The sequence below is a fragment of the Muntiacus reevesi genome, chromosome 3 (assembly GCF_963930625.1).
Source record: "Muntiacus reevesi chromosome 3, mMunRee1.1, whole genome shotgun sequence".
Lineage (NCBI taxonomy): Eukaryota > Metazoa > Chordata > Mammalia > Artiodactyla > Cervidae > Muntiacus > Muntiacus reevesi.
In genome coordinates, this window is record NC_089251.1 from 244,573,542 (window position 1) to 244,591,098 (window position 17,557).

A 17,557-nucleotide genomic window follows, 5' to 3' on the forward strand; every position below is an offset into this window, starting at 1 on the left:
GGCCAAAATTTGGCAATAATCCTGAATTTGCCGTTGCCGAGAACAAAGCCTGATAAAGCTTGTGGTGGGTTGAAAAGGGCTTTCGAGTTATGTAATAATATAAATTATTCTACCAACAACTCAGTGAATGAATGAGGCTGTGTCTGCCCCTATTTCACAGAGCAGATGCCAGGTCAGCTCAGCAACATATGTAGTTTAACAGTCACCCGACCATATGTGGGCAAAACACACCAATGCTTGACATCATTTTGGACTACACAGAGGCCCAGAGAGTGATGGCATGCCTTGGCATCAGCTGCAGAGCTGGCATCAGCTCTACACGGGCACAGGCCCCCTCTGAGGCCTGCATCCTCTTCTCCTCCATGAGTATACCATGACTTGGGGATTAAAAGCTTGAGATGTTAAATCAAAAACTGAAATATTTATGGAGAGAAATAGGACACCACATCAAATTTGTATTTTTTTTAAAAAAAAACACAGCAGCAGAGCTCATCTGGAAATCAACAAATAAGATACTGGACAGATTTTTCTTTTTATGACATTGAATTTTTAATTTAAAAGCATTATGCTTTAGAAACGTGAGTTTGAGAGACATCTTCAGTGCTAAATGTTGATAAAGGGTGGGTCAACCTGCCCTTCCTTCAGTATTCTTGGGAAGCCCTGTTAGGCCATTGGGATGGAGGTCCCATTATTGTGGCCTAGTGGAGTGGACCTTTTGAATTGAAGATAGCTTGAAAAATCTGAATATGCCTTGATACTTGTCTGTTACTCACCTCTTTAGGTCATCCTCGATTTTTCAACCAGCTCTCCACAGGATTGGATATCATTGGTTTAGCTGGAGAGTGGCTGACATCAACTGCCAATACCAATATGTAAGTCCCACGTATTATTTTCATGTAAGCAACCATGCTGTCTAAGTCTGGCTTGTTGGGGTAAAAGTCCAATTCCAATGGTTCTATAAAAATTTTATTACATTTGCCTTAGTTGTCTTTTCTCTTAAAATCTTTTAGGTTTATCACAGTGCTGAATTAATGGTGGATGGTTGATAAACTATATTTTAATTGAATAATAAGAACATGGTCATAAGAAGTAAAAACCCTAACTTTTAAAGTTTAGTGTGAAACTTCATGTTAAAAGACTTAGCATTTCTTAATGATATGTTTAAAGAAGTCATGTTTTGGGGTATGATCTTGGTCCATTTTTCCACCCAAGCATATTGCTCCTTATCATTTAGGTCATATTTTCTTCAAAATTAAGGGGGACTATAAAGTCACAAACCAATTTGATCAGCCTATGCTCAACTAAAAGTTCTAAAACAATTCATGTAGTGATAGTCCTTTGAAATGAATTATATATTCATTTGAAAGGAATTGTATATTGCTTTGAAAGGAATTATATGTTCCTTTTAAAATAATTGGTTGTTTTTCTGAATGTGAAATATTTTTCATACTTATTTGAGTAGGCAAAGCCAAAATCTTCCAAAGTATTTGTTTGTTTCTAAGTTCTTGTAAATTTATTTGAAACTGACTCTAAAGTCCTGGTGGGCAGGAGGGGTGTGTGTGCAAGTAATATTTGGGTACTCTTCTGGTAATGACCCCACCATTTCTTCTACATGCACATGCCCTCTCTGGAGACAAGGACAGATTACCGGTTGATAGAAAGTCATCATAACCTACTGAGTACTGTCTTTTCTTTAACTTTATGATAATGTTTACCACTCTGTATATCCAGACAATGGTACCACATTCTATGAAAGAATCCAGAGGGAAATAATATGGTTATTGCAATAATTTTTAAATGACTTTATAAGAGTTATATGGATTTTAGTCACTAGAAATATTTGGAAAATAACTATCTACTTTTAAAGTTCGTGGTAAAGTAGATTTGAAAAATAAATTTAGCTTAAAGAGTGGTATTATTGAAAAAGAGAAATTTCATTTGACATCAAGATAGAATGTAAGTTGTTACAGTTCTAGGTATTCTATTTTTCTTAAATAAACTACTACCAGCCACGAAGCCTGAAAGCGCATTTTAAACTTATATTGATTTGTGTGTGTTCCAAAGCTGTTTAATGCTGTGACTCAGAATACTTAACTACATTCAGAAAAATGTATATTAATTAAGGACTCCTGCTTTGTTTATTAATTTAAAACAATGACAAAATTTAAAAAGCAAATGTGATGAGCAAGGCCATTAGTGCTAAAAGGCATAAAAGATTAAATTGATTGAAAAGCAAAGTGGTTTTCCTGCTCCCTGCTTGTAAATCAAGGTTAACTTCATGGATTGTCCATGTCGGATCACTGAGGCTCTGGAGAGCTGGGCAGAATTCGGGTCAAAGATACAATCACCTGTATGATCTCCTGAACAAAACCCCCTCTTCCAGTCTTCATAATCTTTGTGGTTTGTGAGATAAAAAACATATCAGCAAACCTAGACATCATAATATAGTAATTATAACTTGAAAAAGACACTAATGCTTAATTGAACATCTCACACTAAGGAATTATTTTAATTAGAAAGTTTAGCTTTTTAAAAGAAACTTAAGTATTTAGAAAATAAATGAGAAAAATAGAGTAAAAGGTATATACACATTAAGGCCCAAGGACCCTTAATTATATATATAGGCACTGAATTCACTGTGTCTTTAAATGTGTATTCTGTAGGCCTCTTGGCTGTGATATATATATATATATATATATATATATATATATATATATATATATATATATATGTATATCTCAATCTCAAGGTAAATAAAAGAAATTCACCCTGTTGAACCATTTATGACCACATATTCTCCTAAAAGGCTTTCCTTTAACCAAGGAGATCTCACAAATTCTCCTTTTTGTGTGTGTGTGTTCATAAAATCAAAGTCCCTTACTCTTCCCTTAGCTCAGCCATGAAATGCTAAAATATTGTCCAGCCATCTGAGGTCAAGGCCAGTCCAACTAAATGGCACATAGTAATTGCAGCTGTACTGAACAGTGGATATTTATAAAATATGATCCGATTCCAACAGATCGATCGCACAGGTTATTTACAATTGTGAAATAGTTTCTGTCAGTTCTCAAGACAAGGCATTGTCTGAAGAAGTAATAACTATTATCTAGAAATTGTTTTAAGCCAGTTCCCCTGGAAGATCCTGAAATGTGGCAGCACTGTCAGGAGCTTATGTAGAAATTTGCTCCCTTGTGACAATACCGTCTCCAACTGGGAACAGTGTTCAAAATAAGTCTAAGAAAGAATGGCAAGAAGGGTTTTTCTGACTGAGTAGGATTTAATTAGTGATATACTCATTTTTTGATCTGCAGTATTCATTGAGTTTGGGTGGCACTGGTAATAGAGAATAATAACTACATTCCTCAGTATAGTCTCTTTAAGAGAACTATCGAATGTCTCCATCCAAGTGACAAAGTATAAGGCACCTGATGGTTAGAATAGAAGGAACATTCATGTTTATGCTTTCACACCTGCCTGTGCATTCAGCCTGGAGGTACATTCTTCCAAGCAAAGGACTCAGTGAAGATTCAAAGAAAACATCACCAGTGTGCAGCTGGCCACAGCATATACAGCTCTCTTCTTCCAAAACATGGCCAGTGAGCACAACTCTGCGGGTTGAGCAGTGACCGGGTATAAACAACAGCCTGCCTTCAAGGATCTGATGACAATTCATAATCCCAGTGGCACGATCTATCACGGCCCTTTGTTGTGAGGTTATTATTTCAAGTATCTAGCACTTTATTTTCATAATAATTACAAAGAGGGAATTTTCTATGCGGGTTATCCGTCACTTTATACTAGTAGGCAGGTTGTTACAAAGGAGCCTGTAGTAAGTAGTTCTCGTTTGTCATAGAAAAGCAACTCTGATGTAAAGGACTTGGAATTCAGGCTGGAAAACACCCTAAATATGAGATCTTGGAACAGCTCACTGAATTTCTCTGAACCTCAGCTTCTTCTTCAGAAAAAAAAAAAAAATATGAAGAATAATTATGTCCATCTTACAGAGTAGTTCTGAAGCCTAACCAGGATACCAGTGTTAAGTGCCTAGTGTGTACAAGGTGCAATGCATCCCCCAGGAAAGGCAGCCACCCCACAGGTCACTGTTGCGCATCTGCAACCCTGCCTCACTTCAACCTTCCAGCTCTTTCGTTTCTGTCTCTCATCATCTCTGGACATCAGAGGGGCTCACTAAGCTCCCCCTCAGGTGTGTTATCTTTTAAGGTAACCGCTATATCCATAAGGAGGATAAAATCTAAGAGGAGTGTCAAGTTAGTGAGTCAACATAGAAAATTATTTCTTCCTCTCATTAAAATAATTCCTGTCTTAGCAGTCACCAAGGACACAGGGTCCTTGTGCCTTTCTGATCCATATTGAGGCATGTGGCTCTCATCTTCAGTATCTGCATCTTCATGGTGCAAGCTAGCTAGTGGAGTTCTAGCCATCACTTATATGTTCTAGATCTCAGGAAGCAGTGCAGGCAGAGAAAGGAAGGACAAAGGAAGGAAAGAAAGAAAAGGAGGAGGAAGAGCAAAAAGGAAACACACTCTTTGCTTCCAAGAACCTTCTCAGAAGTTCCATATGACATTTCTCATAGCATCTCTTTAGCCAGAACTTAATCTCATGGTCACACCTAGAGAAGATAGAAAATAGTCTTTGATCTGAATGAATTGCAACCCCAAATAAAATTGAATGAAGTAAGGGAAATTTTTATATTGGTTAGCAACTGGCAGATCCTGCCACCAGAGAAAATCAGCTTAACAATCAGTTTGCCTTGGTTCAGAGTTAAACCCACTGGGAAGGTGAGTTGAACTACTAAAACAGGCTGACTCACTCCCCTACTCAGAATATAGAAACTCTCCTTTAGTGTCACTCCCTGAATGTCAAAATCATACTGTTTTTAAATCCTTACTTTGAATCCTGTGTTCTTATGCTTTGACCTAGAGCTTTTGGCAGTTTTAGTGTCTTATCCTCTGATTCTGAAATATCATCCTGTACTATGACTTTGGCACCTAACCAGCTTCTTCTGAATCCATATTTGACCTTTGATCTCTTGACTTTATCCACTTTCATCTGTCATTTACGGAAGGGGTACCAAACCTAGAGTCCTGGCTGCAAGAGAAGAGTCTCTTACAAGTGTATACGCAATGATGTGCATATCCTTGTTGCCTTCCTGGAGAGAGGGACTATAGCTTTCCTGGAAGTCCTAAGGGTATCTATGATCTCAGCTAAGAACCACTGCTCTAGGGTGGACTTCACAGTCTTCTCTAAGGCTTTGGGTGCAAGCAGGCTCCCAGTTGTAGACATGGCCCAGGATGAGAAAGCAAGTTCAGAGGAAGTGTCAGGAATGGGGACACCATATTAGCCCATGTGACAGGCCTGGCTGAGGATCAACAACCATGGGGCAAGCTACCAGCTTCCAGGAGAGGATGTCAAGACTAAGGTCATGAGTCAGAGTAAGTTCGGTGTTAGCTATGGTGTTGAACTAGTCCTTCAGACCCAGGCAAGGACTGTCAAATAGGATGTAACTAAGGCCAAGATGCTGGAGTCATCATAATAAACTTCCTCCTCAAAACTGAGAATTGTGTCTTGTGACAACTTTGTCTCCTCAGTATATAAAAAGCCACTTGGCAGAGAATAGTCATTCATTAACTACTTATTGAACAGAACTAAGGCTTTTGGAATCATGAACCTGGCATAAATAAGGAACCTGAGGTTGATGAGATCAGATGGTCTCATGATCAAACTCTCTAGATTCTTCCTCCTGATCCTGAGAATAATGGTCCTATTGCTGGTAAGAAGACTAGTTCATGCAAATCTGGGGCCTAAATTGATTCAAATCATGAAGTGGACCAACCCTCTGGCCTTCCACACCATCCTTTCTCCCTTCCCCATGTGGTTCCTGCACTGACTTGATTCTGGTCCAGCTTTCATCCAGTCCTTGACAAGGTTCTGATATTATGGTATGATTCCATTGATTCCTTGCCTTACCCTAGAGAGCCTTCTCATTTGGTACTGTGAGACTCCAGCACACAGCTGGCCACTAGTACCTCTTTACAGTGCATACATTTTTGCCAACAATCGGTGGCACTGTTTATAACGCATTTGTTCAAGAATGGATAGAACCACATCATGAGTTTGCCCCTTGGTACACTCAACAGCACAGGCTAAACCAGGAATCCTTCTCTTCTTCTTCCTTTATCAGGCCATCAGACATGAGGGAGTGTTGGTTGCTACGGTGATGGGGCTCAGAGCAGAACCAAAGCATGATTGTGACCTCCAGAGGTGATGGTAACTGAACACATGATTTCCAAGGGTCTTCCTCCTAAATTTCAAGGGTCCTCCCAAGGAAAACAAACATATTCTTTTTTGAAAACAAAATTCTTCCACCAAGAGATATACCCTGAGGATCCTGCAGGATCTTTTGTCCTCTTTTACCACCATGTGATTAATTGGATTGTTTAATTTTTCTCCATGTTTAAAACTTAGTATCTTCACCTGTGTCTTTGTACAACCATTGGTATCTCATTCTTGCAAACAGCTTTTCTGGATCATTAAGCTAGCAAAAATTCCCATTAGTCCTCATCACTGGCATTCAGCCTGAATACCCTAACCAGGGATAAAATCTCCCCTTATCATTTGGCTGAGTCCATCTAGGAATCTCTCTTCGGGGAGCATGGTCTGAGCCGAGCCCACAGACTCTAATGCTTAGGAAGGCCAAGCAAAAAGAAGAAAGACAAAAAGCCTCACAGTAAATATCTTTTTGTTTTGGCTTAATTTTCTATAGACTGACCTTCTTTGATTTCTTTTAAGCCCTATGCCTTGGCACCATGATCTTGTTTCAATGACTATTCACTACACTGTGCTTGTGTTTGAATTGCTTTGAGAAGAGCGTGGCTGTCTACTTCTAAATAAAAAGTCAAAGCTAACCTACCAGTATATCTGATGCCCTCAGTCAGCTGTGTGCCAGTTGACATTCTTCTTGGTTTTTTTGTAATTGGTCATTAGAAATCATCAGTTATAATTATTCTTGACAGGTATTGACTTCATAGAGTTATAGAAACCTAACTGTCCTTAGGGACCATCAGTAAAAAAAAGCTATGTAGATAATTATATTGTGATCTTTAAAATATCGTCAATATTTTCAATTATCTTCATGGTTAGCTTTCAGATGTTTACATTGTTCTTAAAAGATAAACTTTGGTTCTGGGTTTTATAGATTCTACAAGTGTGAAATCGGCAGTCTCTTTTTAAAAAAATGTTGCAAACAAATTTTATATAGAACTTGGAATATTTTTTTCGATTAGCATTTTCATCATCCTATATTCTTAGACGTGAAAGGAACCCAGAAAAGTCATTTTATTTCCTTCTGTTTCTCTGGGTGGACCATACCTAAGACATTCCTTTCAGATGAGAGTCTGTTTTATTACTGACGAATCACAGAGCAGGTATTTCCACCACCTCTCTCAGTAACCCAGGCTGGTTTCTGATATTTTGTGATTAGTGACTGAATAACACTTCTAAGAAATGAATTGTTTTAGTGGTTTTGAACATCTTTTTTTCAAACCCAAGTGCAAAACTAAACCAGTGATCTGTGTTCTCCAAATAAGTGATTTGACTTCTTTATTTTCATTTTTTTTCACCACCTTTCCAGGTTTACATATGAAATTGCACCAGTGTTTGTCCTCATGGAGCAAATAACACTTAAGAAGATGAGAGAGATAGTTGGATGGTCAAGTAAAGATGGTGATGGGATATTTTCTCCTGGTAGGTTTCTGTTCTCTTTTCCAGACTCTCTTCAAGGTTTGCAGTATGGATCCTTAGGATCTTTGAGAACACTAAACACAAAGTGAGTTTGTAGGAGAGCTATGACCTGAAAAATATGATTTTTCAATAGTTCTGCCTTCTTTGTCAAAGCAAAGGCTAGCAAGAATGCTACATTCTTTGTGTTCTAACCAACCAAACACTGTTCTAAACCTGTACAAACTGACAAAGGCTGTGTCTAAACCATGCTACACAACTGTGGTCTGATGACAGCAGTTTGATTAAGCTGGGGATTAGGGAATCAAGATTATCAGTGGATTGATCAATCTTGGCCAAAATAGTATATTTACTTTAAATCTGTAGTTCAGTATAGATGCAATAAGAATCTTTAAAACAAGAACAAATAATCGTGTAAGTAGGAGGGAGTTTGGAGTGGTGTCAGAGACGGCATGATTGTATATGCTGCGCTTGTGCTTAGTCATTCAGTCGTGTCCGACTGGTTGTGACTCCATGGACTATAGCCTGCCAGGCTCCTCTGTCCATGGAATTTTCCACGCAGAAATACTGGAGTGGATTCTCTTCTCCAGGGGATCTTCCCGACTCAGGAATTGAACCTGGGTCTCCTGCATTGCAGGCAGATTCTCTACCATCTGAGCCACCATGAGGGAAAGAAAAGAAATAAAAATTGCAATTGTCTAGGCAATTCATCCACAGAATTTACCTGTTTAATAATAGGTAACTAATGCAAACATGATTCATTTTTGTTGTCCAAACATACCTGGTGACCTCAGTTCTCCTGGCATCTTGATTTAAGTAAATATGAGTTTGGTCTTATTTTAATACGCTTGGAGTTCTCCTAAATGACTCAATAACTCAGTTGGGCAGTTCTTTCAGGACAGTACCCAGGCAGTGTCACTGCTTCCATAGGTTCTGTTACTCTCTCTTTCTTTGTCTTTCTGGCTCAGAGAAAAGATTCATCTTTGTCCAGTAAATAGAGCAGAATGTGGGAGCAGGAAGGTTGTAATTCACCTGTCTCTGCAGCCACCACTTCTGCCACCTCTTACTTTGCTGTCTAGGCTTCAGGTGGGACGGGCACCAGAGTAAGTGAATCATCTCCAGCCAAATTGCCTTCATGGCTTTGTTAGTGAGTGTGATTATTTGTATTTCCAGGCAGAGGGACTAGAGGGAAGCTCTGGCAATAGAGAAGCCAGCAAAACCTATCAGGATATTTTCCTTCCCCTTTCTGACCTCCCTTGTCTCTTAAGATACCACATCAGCCTTTGTTGTTAAAAACAGTAACGAGGGCGTCCCAACTGCTCCCACTGTGTCTTCTTGACAATAGGGGGCGCCATATCCAACATGTACAGCATCATGGCTGCTCGCTTCAAGTACTTCCCGGAAGTTAAGACCAAGGGTATGGCGGCTGTGCCCAAGCTTGTCCTCTTCACCTCAGAACACGTGAGTTGGGTGCACTTGCTCATGGACTGTGGTGTTTTCCAAGGAACTCTCTAACATCTAATGTCCAGCTTCTGTTTGTTGCAGAGTCACTATTCCATAAAGAAAGCTGGGGCTGCACTTGGCTTTGGAACCGACAATGTGATTTTGATAAAGTGCAATGAAAGGTAGGCAGGGGAGAGTGAATATTAGCTTCTTGATGTATTAAATGTGCTCATCTGTTAAATTTGTTTTATTGTGCTTAAGAACTGACTCAGTACAGTGTGCCAAGCTGCTAATGGTCTGTTGAAAATATCCGATTAAATTACTTTTTGCTGCTGCTGAAGTTTTTTTCCATGTGCAATCTCATTGATTCTTCATTTTAATTTCTCTCCTTTTATTATAATTACAGGGGGAAGATAATTCCATCTGATTTAGAGACAAAAATTCTTGAAGCCAAGCAAAAGGTATGTACTCTATGATGTATCTAAATTCTGGTGAATACAGATTTTTTAAAAATAATCTTCTTTCTGCCTCTGACAATAAAAGTCTTTGTTGATATGAGATAATTTTATTGTGTTTCTGAAATTCTTTTCTTAGATGTTTGCTTATTTTTAGCTTGTGTGATGACTTGACTTTAAAGCTGTGTCCACAAAGTATCAATTTTTTTATTTTGAAAAATGAAAAATTCAGTCATTAATCCACTGGTTCTGTCTTCATTGTGCAAATGGTTAGTTTGATGTACTTCAATAAATCCATTATCCAAGTCTCACAAAGAGACAGCCTAATTGAGGTTTTTTTACTTGCTACTTGTTAGGTATAATCTCATTTTAACAAAAATTATTTAAGGTTAGGATTCTATTGAGCAAATTGCTTCCATGCTTTGGCAGATGGCCTATGATACTTGGTGAACTAAGCCACAATAAATTCTATTAAACAGAAAAATCACACAGAACAGATATATCACAAGGCACTGCCAGGCAGCTGTCAGGCCACTTACCAACTCCTAGTTGTTTTGGTTACATTCTTGTACCTCTTTCTCTGACTGCGGTCATTTGCCTGGGTCTCAGCAGAGGAAATAGATAGAAATGTCGCAAGAACTGAGCAAAGGGAGAGGAGGATCTCCTAGAATTCATAGATTTTCCCATGCCTGTCTGAGCTCTATTACTCTGCTTTCTCGTTTATTTCCTGTTCACACCAAAATTTTACTGTATCCGCCCTGAGGAAATAGTGCATAGATCTGTTTTCAATAACCAAACAGTGCTTCCATATTATTATTACATCGATACACTTAGAACAGCACAGCTTCTAAAATGTAGTATGTCCAGATAGCATTCAGATACCCGCCATCACTCACTCCAGACACTTATTGTTACTTTGTCTTGCTTTATTGTTTGCCATAGAAGATGTCACTCTTAAACATACTATTTATTTTTCTTATTTAAATTTGCTGATTGTCAGTCACTCACCATTAGAGTGCAGACTCCACAAAGACAGAAGTCTTTGTCTTTTGTGCTCACTGCTGTGTTCCCAGCATCCTCAACAGGGCCTGGCACATGAATGTCACTAAAAATATTAGTTGAATAAATGAAGGAATGGTGAATGCACCAATGGAGAATAGTCCCAGATATACTCTCAGATATCATACCAGCTTAGCTGGTCTCTGTTGGAAATGAATGCTACTGCAGTTCATTGTGTGGAAAGGAGGGAGGTTAGAAAGACTCATCAGCCTGTCCCTCTTATAGGGTTACGTCCCTCTGTACGTCAATGCAACTGCTGGCACCACTGTTTATGGCGCGTTTGATCCGATACAGGAGATTGCAGATATATGTGAGAAATACAACCTTTGGCTGCATGTCGATGTAAGTGCTGCAACTCAGAGTGGCCTGGGCCCTTCGAGGGGTGGAAGCAGCTCTGCTTTATGATTTTCCTCCAGCTTCTCCCATAGCCGCTCTCCCCACCACATTTCTTTCGTCTCCAGCAGGCTGTTCATGACAGGCATACACCCAGGCCTCTCTGTGCCCTGGGGCTTATTCAGTCCTTCCTGGCCAATTGCTGTCTTCTATGGTTCAGCCTACTAGTTCAACTCTATCACTTTCCCAGAAAGCTTCTGTCTGAACAAATGGCTATAGAGTAAAATACAACTGATTTCAAAGGGGAAAAAAATGTAAGATACAATGTATAGAAATTGGCCATGAATCTGAATATGGACACTCAGCTGCCTTCAGTCCAACCATCTATGATACTTTTCTTAAAAAGAAAGGAAGGAATGAAAAGAAAAGACAGCCATATCTGGTACATGTAGGAAAAATAAGGCTGTATATGGAAGGTGTTATCAATGAAGAGATTTTGTTCCATTTCCTAGGAACATAAGAGGTAGATTTTCACATGTGTGACTGGGTGTGTTTTTTTCTCTTTCTCTCTCCATTCTGTCATGGGTTTAACTTCTCACAAGTGGACAATGGGGTGATCTGCCCTGATATTGGACAAGTGATTACAAAGTCTGTTCCTGTGTCACATGGTGTCCCAAGCTATTTGATCAACATGCATCAGGGAACCCGCAAAAATGCCCTGCTCTTGAAGGAGCAGTTGCAGAAAATCCAAGCCCACTAGGGCAGCTGCCTTCAGAGGTTTTCAGAAGCCCTTAGAGTTCTACTCTGGGTAAACTCAGATGGCAACCTCTAGTTGCCAACCTGCTCCCAGAGCCCCCCAGGGGCTCAAGTGTCTCAAGTGGGTCATCTCAAGTGTCCCTGGCTTTCTAGAGTACTTTAGGCCTTGGATCTCAGCTCCACAGGCTCAGCCCCATTTATCTGTATTACTTGCATGGTGACCCTGACATTAATCTGGAGGAACTTTTGAAGAAGATGTGATAAATGCTAAATAGTTACAACTGCCCTTGGTGGAACAATCTGTGTGGGTTTTGTTTGTCAGAGGAGCTCGTGTTTTTCACCATTTATATTCTCGTCATGTTTTGCTAGAGGTGTGATGTGACTTGGCTCAGACTCATGAGTGTTGATCAGGGTCCCTTTCCCTCTTTTCTGTGTCCTCACAGGCTGCCTGGGGCGGCGGGCTGCTCATGTCCCAGAAGCACCGCCATAAACTCAGTGGCATCGAGAGGTAAGCGCTGAGCACAGGGCCTCCTCCATCCAGGCCATGCAACACATGGTGTGCTGAGTCCACTGATGTGTCTGCCCTGATCCCCAACATCTTATTCAGTTTAAGCTCACTTTTGTTCGGCAGGCACTTATTGAGCACTTACTGTATGCCAGGCACTGGGGAATCAAAGATGATGGATTTCCTAGTCAAATGAGTTTTTGCCTCAATGAGCTCACAGTTTAGTAAAAGAGAAAGACAAATAGTTACCACACCCTGTGATAAGCTCAACAGTAGCTTGATTGCAAGGTGCCTGAGCAGGAGAGAAGAGAAACTTACCAGTGTGGGCATTTGGAGGCTAAATGAGTTTGTCGAGGGTACGTGAAGGGGTGCTAATTTAGTTCGTTCTTCTTTCTCGCTAAGCTTACATTTCCCACTAAACTGAGGAAAGGGCAGGACACTCAGCATGCCTTATTTACCATTCACATTCATTGGGTGTTCTAAACCAAATACGATTTTGACCTAACTCCTAAATATCGATCTGAAATGAGCTCACAAAGATTCATTGATTCATTCGGCAACTATTTATCAAGCACCTGTCATGAACCAGGTACCTGTCTTCAGCCCAACCACCAGGTACTCTTCTAAAAATGTGTACCTGGCACATGTAAAAAAAATAAGGCAATATATGGAAGGTGGTGTCAACTAAAAGATTTCCCCTCCCGAATCGTACTGTCCAGTGGACTAGATGTTCATAAACAAAGAGATGTTTCATCTGCCAGGGGGTGCTATTTTAGACAGGATAGTCAGAGGCCCGTCTAGGGTGGTAGTGTTTCAGCAGATCCTAGGATAAAGAGATAGAAAGACAGATACAAGGAAGAATGTTCCAGGTGGCAGGAAGGGCAAATGCAAAGGTCCTGAAGAAGGATGTTCAAGGCAAGTTGGAGGAAGGACCATCATCCAGGCCACTGTGGCTGGAGCAATGTGACAGCAGCAAGAGCAGATGAGGGTGGAGAGGTGGACCGGCAGCAGATGTCAGGGAGGCACTCCAGTGGGTCAAGTGTTCTTACCTCTCTTGTGCCTCCCCTCCTGCCTTTCAGCTTTGAGAGGCCAATATCTGAATGAGTGGGTGAAGCATAACTTGCTGAAGCATAGTTATATGAGCCTTAACTTGGAGGACAAGATCTTATATGTAAATGGGCCAGTCCAACTGTACTTCAAATTTCTCAGGCAATTTCCATTTTCCATCTGTGAGTCAAGGGAAAACTTGAAACATTTTGCCCTAGACTTTTTCTTTTCTAACATTTTAAAGCACATATGTCTTCTGAAAGAAACTAAATCTACAGCATGTTACTACTTTCCACTTGTAGCACCAAAGAATGATTTACTTCAGTCCTTTAGGACATTCAAAAAAAAATTTCAGATATTTTGTGAGATCTGTGTATAATTGTTTAATGGTTCAGTGCATGATAACTGTGAGAAAATGGATTAAATTCACTACCTTCTAAAATATGGCTTGACACTGATGCTTTTTAATGAGATAGCATTGAGTCAACTTAGAACTTTTCGTAAGATTTTCTTTATTCATGTGGTAGAAGGTACTTCAAGCCTTTGTTCTCTTTGAACAACAGTAGAGACTCTATAGTCAAGTATACACTAAATTGTTTTCCCTCTATTGGACCTAGGCAAGATGAAGAGGTTAAAAATTCACAGCAGGAATTTAGCTCCAAGGAGAGCAGAGGCAGTATAATTCCAAGCCAATTGCTATGTCTGGGGAAAACATTCTTCACAGGTATTAAAGCACAGAGCCCAGCTGTGGGCTAGGCCATTGGGAAGGAGTTACCCAAGTTTTAATCATCATACATTACACTTGTTTGTTTCTATAATGTCCTAGCTAACGCGCTCCTTAACCATTTAATTGTGTCTGACGGAGTGATGTGGTTGCTAGGAGACCATGCTTGTTAAACTACCATTGCAGACTAAACAGGCAAGATTATGTTTATTTAGCATTTAAACAATGCTACTAAGTAGTCAAAGTCTGGAATTGTCCAACTGATCCTTGCTTTTATGTGTCAGTCTTCATACTACCTTATAAGCAAGTAGGTCAGCATCACCGGTCCGTTTTATAAGTAAGAAAAGGAAGGCAGAAAGAACCTGAGTCTATTGCCCAGCGGGAGGCAGACTAGCAGAGAGGTTATGAAGACTAGATTGACAGTCAGACACCCTGAATTTGAATCTTGACTCCAACATTTCCTGGCTGTATGACTTTGGGTGGTGTATTGAACCCTCTTGTGCCTCACTCTCTCCATCTAAAATAGAGGTGACAATAGTCCTAAGATGATAGGGTTGTTGTAAAAATTAAGTATTTCAGGCATGGTTATTAGCATTATATTTACTAACTCATTTTACTAACTTTATTCAATTCCTTGAGGTAGATATTATTCTCCCCACTTTACAGTCAGGAAAACTGAGGCACAAAGGAGTTGTGTAACTTGCCCAAACTGGCAAATGTCAGAGCAAGGTTTCAGACTTGGGTAATCTGGCTTCAAAGCTTGAGTTCATAAGCATGACACCACACTGATAAAATGCTTGTAATGCTCTTGGGATACTAAGAAACATAATAAATGCTCTTCATAAATGTTAGCTAGTATTAATAGCAGTTTTTTAGAGAAGGCAGTCTGCTACTTAGTACTCTGAGACTGCCCACAAAGTATTTATTTACCACTTATTGGTCAGTTTAGGGGGCTTCCCTTGTGGCTCAGCTGGTAAAGAATCTGCCTACAATTGCAGGAGACCTGGGTTCGATCCCTGGGTTGGGAAGATCCCCTGGAGAAGAGAAAGGGTATCCACTCCAGTCTTAGGTCAGTTTAGGGGACTGGGCATTGAAAAGATGCATTGACTTGAGTTGTGGGGGGTGATGGTTTCCTCAAGTGGACAGTTGCCGCTTGCTGACCCCTGCACCTTCTCCTCAGAGTATCATATGCTTCTTTCAGGGCCAACTCTGTCACCTGGAACCCTCACAAGATGATGGGTGTGCTGCTGCAGTGCTCTGCCATTCTCGTAAAGGAAAAGGTCTGTCCTCCCCTTAGAGATGAGCTAGTGGCCTGCACACCCTTTAGAGGGCATGAGAAGGGGGAAGTTTGGAGGTCTTCTTACAGTATTTGTTGAGGAACTCCCAAGGCTGACAGCCTGGCTCGGCCTGCTGTTGTTTCCCCTCTGTGTCTGCTAGGCTTCAGCTAACCCAGCACCTTCCCTTGGCTCTTGCTCTGCACAATTCCTTCTTTCTTGTTCAGTGCTCAAGGCCCTGCCAGTGGAGGAAACTTCAAGGGCATTGTTTTATTTCACATTCCTTCTCTCAAAAGTGAGAGTGATCGGCTGAGCTGCCACCTCTCACCTCAGGACAAAAAGAGGTGGCGGGAACATACTTCAGGTTCTGAGCATGAGTCTGTGTCCCCAAGAGCTGAAACAGATTACTCTGAACCACAACTACAAATGTCAACTCAGGGCAACTGGGAATGTTGACTAAAAAACTGTGAGTTAGTAGCCTGTTCTCTTCTTTAAGACTCTAACAATGGAACCCCGCCCTGCAGAGCTTGGTTCCTTCAGTAAAACTTTGCACACTGAAGCATCCACAAAAGTCTGGAGAGCTTTGTTCTTTCAGTAAAACTTTTGCACGCTGAAGCATCCACAAAAGCCTGTTTCTGTCCTGTGGCAGCCACAGATGCAGATGCTCCTTTCTCCACTCCTAAGTAGAGTGCCTGTTAACTTCATCTGGGAAAGGACTGGAACACCTTTTAAGGGGCACTTTGGGGAGGACAGTTCTTCTACACATGAGACTGTCCCATCCTCTGTAGGAAGTTTATATCCCCAACTCCTGCCAACTGAATGCTATAGCAATTCCCAATCTGTGAAATAACCCGAAACAGCCACAGACATTTCCAGATGCTCCTTAGAGGGACAGTAGGGTGGGCGCTCATGGTTGGCATCTGAGACGAAAGATAATTTTCCAAGTAGAGTGACAGAGGAGAAGGGGCAAAGGTTCTTCCAAGGGTGGTTTTAGAGAAGGACATCGGGACAAGTGCAAGTCCTCATGAGACATTAGAAGAAAGGTTGTATGTGACCCCAAGTCCAGCGTGCCTTGTTTCCAAGCCATCCACACTTCTGTCCTGAGAATACAGATTTCCATGTGTTGATTTCCATGGCAGGGTATCCTCCAAGGATGCAACCAGATGTGTGCGGGATACCTGTTCCAGCCGGACAAGCAGTATGATGTCTCCTATGACACTGGGGATAAGGCCATTCAGTGTGGCCGCCACGTAGACATCTTCAAGTTCTGGCTGATGTGGAAAGCAAAGGTATGAAGAATGGCCTTCAGGAAATAGAGCAGAAGTGTAATTTGCACAGGCTGGCTGGCAAAAGAGGGGCAAAGCTGTATCACAGATAATTCATTATGTGTGTAATCAATATCTAGATAATTGAGTTAACTGTATTTTCTTTGCTTGTGAATGAAATAACTTTATCCCTTATGTCAAATTCTCTCTCTTTCCATTCAGTCTCAATTTGAATTAGCATGACATTTTCTTTAACTTTCTCTTATAAGCACTAAAAATTTTGCCAAGATAAGGGCTTCCACGGCAGTTCTTAGGGATACTGAAATTATTTAGTGCAGATGTAGAGAAAGAGATAAAGATAAAATTACTGCATTTTTCTGTGTAAAACCCTGAGTTCTTTTATGAGGTCTCGACTCATGGGATGTTTATGTCAGTTTTAAGTTCTATTTAAATAACGGCCTCTTTCATACCCTCTTCTAGAAAATGTATACTTGATTCTAAGAAATCCTAAACTGAGGCATGCTGTGTCTGCGTTTATCAGTCTTTCGGGTTGCTTTTCTATGTCTAGAAGAAAAAAAGCAAGCTATTGGAATTTCCCTCAAATTTTGGATGAGGAGAAGGAATACTATGTGACTATTTGTTTCAAAAGTATTTTTATGCAGCTAAGTAAAGGCAATTTTGATTTCACAGCTTTAGATCACAACCATCATTTTTCTTTACTGTAAATTAATTTTAGTAAGTTTCAAGATTAGGTCTACTAATACCAAAACAACAAGGTTTTCCAGCCAAACATCTAGTCAAATGTCCTTCTGTAGGAAGAATTTGATGGATTATTAGTGTTTTTCCTCACTAAGTCATTTTGTCTTAATATAGAAATAGTCTGAATTTGATTTCTACCACAAAGTAATCACAGGTATTTTAAGCATATAAATAGCCAC

The 17,557-nt window shown here is 40.3% G+C and overlaps 1 protein-coding gene across 2 annotated transcripts in view; it reads left to right on the plus strand.

Annotated features, from left to right (window-relative positions):
* Positions 1–17,557, plus strand: part of GAD1 (glutamate decarboxylase 1) — a 35,452-nt gene that overhangs the window by 13,596 nt on the left and 4,299 nt on the right. The window contains exons 5-13 of one of the 2 annotated variants that reach the window (XM_065927907.1): positions 782–872; positions 7,652–7,764; positions 9,104–9,219; positions 9,304–9,383; positions 9,608–9,662; positions 10,941–11,057; positions 12,248–12,312; positions 15,282–15,360; positions 16,494–16,643. In XM_065927907.1, coding sequence (XP_065783979.1) covers positions 782–872; positions 7,652–7,764; positions 9,104–9,219; positions 9,304–9,383; positions 9,608–9,662; positions 10,941–11,057; positions 12,248–12,312; positions 15,282–15,360; positions 16,494–16,643 — 866 coding nt within the window. Of the gene's footprint in view, positions 1–781; positions 873–6,202; positions 6,240–7,651; positions 7,765–9,103; positions 9,220–9,303; positions 9,384–9,607; positions 9,663–10,940; positions 11,058–12,247; positions 12,313–15,281; positions 15,361–16,493; positions 16,644–17,557 lie in introns of those variants that run through there. The other variant, XM_065927908.1, reaches the window with a different exon arrangement.